We start from the raw sequence: 3,125 nt of genomic DNA, 5'->3' as shown, positions 1-3,125 counted from the left end.
GGGGCTTCAATGATTGCAAGATTATCTTTGATAATACGTAGTTACCATCGATGTCTGAGTCTGCTAATTCAAGTCTTGTCAATGTGAGAAACCCAGAAGTATATCCTCGAGACAAGATAGCTCTAACATCATCAAGAAGCCATTTTGCATTCAAAGTTTCAGAACAGATTTAGAACCAAATTACATAAAATTAGCGAAGCGGCAGCGAGATTAGGACAGAATGACAATTCTGCATTGCTAGAAGTGGAGATTAAGATCTAAAATGGAAAGTGATGGTTCAAGAGAAGGATTTAAAACAGAGTAGACATCAATTAATGAAGGAATCACATTCATATTAATATAATGGAGAAACAGTATCCCATGCCTTTCATGGTGTGGTGGGTAGGGGGGGTGTTTTATCCCGGTTTTGGGGGATTTTTTTGGAGCACAATCCCCCCCCCGGAAAGGGGGGGGGAGGGGGGGGGGGGAGGGGGAAGAACATGATTGAAAAAAAAAAAAAAAAAAAAAAAAATTTCCTCAGCGGCACAGAACCAAAAAGAGTTAACCCGTTTATTTTTCACCAATAATCAATTTTCAGAAATTGAATCACCACCATTAGACCCAACAGAGAAGATTTCAGAAAACAGGAAGGTAACAAGTTTGTATTCAGAATGCAAGACTACGAATTCAAACTCTTTGACACACTGATCAACCAAACTACATACACACACATTATCTCTCTATAGATTATATAGATGTAATGACGAAACGAACACAAAAAGAGCCCATTTCATCTAAGAAACGGGGATCGAAACAGTCTTGGGTTTATCTGTATCTTCCCTTGGCTTCTTTGTAACAGTCACAGTTAGCACTCCATCCCTGTAAGCGGCTTTCACATCCTCCTGGTTTGCATCCTGAGGCAGAGTAAATTTCCTCAGATACCTTGCTCTCCTCCTCTCAATTCGAAGGGGAATCAACTGTTCTCCCTCTACCCCAGGTACCTTTGCAGCAGTAGCCTTCTTCTTCTTCCCCGCCACATGTAAAAGCCCATTCTCAACCTTCACCTGCTCATCAAATGATCAAAATCAAACACAAAAAACCCATCAATCCCCTGCAATAGCAATTGCAAATTCCCATTATTCCCGACCAATTTGTAGAGGTTACAGAACACATACCTTAATGTTGTTGACTTCAAGGCCAGGCATGTCGAGTACGAAGAAATAGGCGGTTGGGTGCTCATAGATATCAGCAGGTGTGCGGAAAAGGGCCTTGGCATTCTTGACATACCGCCGTGCTGGTTGCTGCAACATCTTCTCCATTTGATCTGGGAAGTCGAGCACCCTCTGCATGTCTTTGCTCATTGTCTCCATTTTGATCTTTTCACGAACACCTTATTGACGAGACGAGATCACAGTCGCGTGTTCTCCAACGTAAAGATTTTCTGTTCAATTCTCCAATTGGAGGTTTGGTGGAGATTGGATGGGAATTTATAGATGCATGTGGTGGGTAGAAGGGATGAATTGAGCAGAAGCTTTGAGAAGAAAAGCTCAATTTATATCTCCAGTGGTATCTAGAAACATCCCGAGCTGTGGAGAAACCGTTGCTCTTCAACGTGGCGGATGCTTACTTTTTAAAATTTTGTTTTTTCCCTTCACGGTAAATTGCATATGCAAACCCACGTCATTCACTGGTACAGGGGAAATTGCACGAGCGGGTACAGCCCCGGGACAATTGCTAAAGTCAATTTAAGCTAAATTTGAATTTTATTTAAACCCACTCATAAATTTGAATTTTATTTAACCAGGGGACCGGGATTACTAAAGCCACAGGCACAAGAGAGAACGGAGGGGGGTCGGAGAACCCTCGACGGTGTCCGACTACACAAAATAGTGGGCCCAGTAAAAAACACTTTTTGAAATAACAAAAAAATGTTTAAAATTTCATCCGTGGCCCCCACTATTTTGTGTGGTTGGGAACCCGTCGGGAGCACTCTGTGCTACCCTGATGGGGTGAGGATCCGGATTCAAATTGCTAGGGGGTTGCGTAATTAACGCGCAATACCTGTCGCGAACGGTCAAGATCTTGACCGAGATTTCGATCTCTATACTTTTGAGAAACGGACACAATCGAGATTGAAATCTTAGCGAGATCTCTATCTTGACCGTTCGCCGGATAGTGAAGTCGAGCCCCAAATTAAGAGAAAGGTGGTTCCAAAACGGACTCAAGAATTGGGGTCCTCTACCTAGTGGAGATGAAAATTCTATTATGAAAACTCCTACCGTATGTTTAAGATCTCTAACATTGACATTCCCTAAAATGTATGGTGATGAAGTATCAAAATTATTCTTTACCTTCAAGAATAGAAAAATTGAGCTCGTGTGCCCATGTAAGTTGTTGATCTTGATAATTTGTTGGAAGTCCTTGCGTACAAAAAGGTATTAGTTGGCAACCAATTCAGTTTTATAAGATGGGTAATGTTTAATAGAGTTGGAATACTCTGCTCGTTTCAATTCTTCTATCACACATTTAGAAAGGAGTCTATCATTGGTCCACCTTGTTAGAGACTAGAAATTAACTCCCTACTAAATTTGTAGTAGAGAGGCGTGATGGGAGAAGAATGGGTAGAGGACTCAGACTCTGTTGAATGTGTTAAACTTGCATATCTGTCAATTTTGCTAGAAGGATGACCATGGAAAAAGTTTGTTTTGGGTTAAGGGGGAACTTTGTACAAAGGGAAAAGAGAGGGTTGTTTTGATTTCAAGGATGTCCATTGTTTTAACAAAGCTCTATTAGCTAAATAGAGTTGGAGACTCTTTACAAACCCTAATTCCTTATGAGCCCAAATAATGCATGCAAAGTACATAAAAGATACGCCTTTTCTTGGTTGCAAGGCACCTTCTTATAGCCCATGGGGCTGGCAAAGTATTTTAGCTGGTAAGGACATTCTTAGGCAAGATCTAATTAGGCAAGTTGGGAAGGGGGTATATACCAATATATATAAGGATCTATGGTTATCTATTCTTCCTTTTAGAGGCATTAGTAGCCCCCCTCCCCCTCCCCCCAACCAATCAAGGTTCTTCTTGGACTCAAGAGATTTGATTCGTTGGGAGGACATGTGTTGGGAGCTTCCCCTACTTAGGTCTCTT

At 41.5% G+C, this 3,125-nt stretch overlaps 1 protein-coding gene across 1 annotated transcript; it reads right to left on the bottom strand.

Annotated features, from left to right (window-relative positions):
- Positions 1-595: 595 nt before the first annotated feature.
- LOC149012302 (17.1 kDa class II heat shock protein-like) lies at positions 596-1,436 on the bottom strand. Its single transcript, XM_089160287.1, has 2 exons — positions 1,155-1,436; positions 596-1,043 (listed from the first exon to the last, which is right to left on the bottom strand). Exons 1-2 carry the CDS (start codon positions 1,347-1,349, stop codon positions 774-776), a joined length of 465 nt encoding a protein of 154 aa, XP_089016413.1. The 5' UTR covers positions 1,350-1,436; the 3' UTR covers positions 596-773.
- Positions 1,437-3,125: the final 1,689 nt, after the last annotated feature.

This window comes from Hakea prostrata, chromosome 6 (assembly GCF_041222555.1).
Source record: "Hakea prostrata isolate BN-2017 chromosome 6, UWA_Hpros_2, whole genome shotgun sequence".
In the NCBI taxonomy this organism is placed as follows: domain Eukaryota; kingdom Viridiplantae; phylum Streptophyta; class Magnoliopsida; order Proteales; family Proteaceae; genus Hakea; species Hakea prostrata.
The sequence above is the reverse complement of the archived record's forward strand: the minus strand, read 5'-3'. Positions and strand labels throughout refer to the sequence as shown.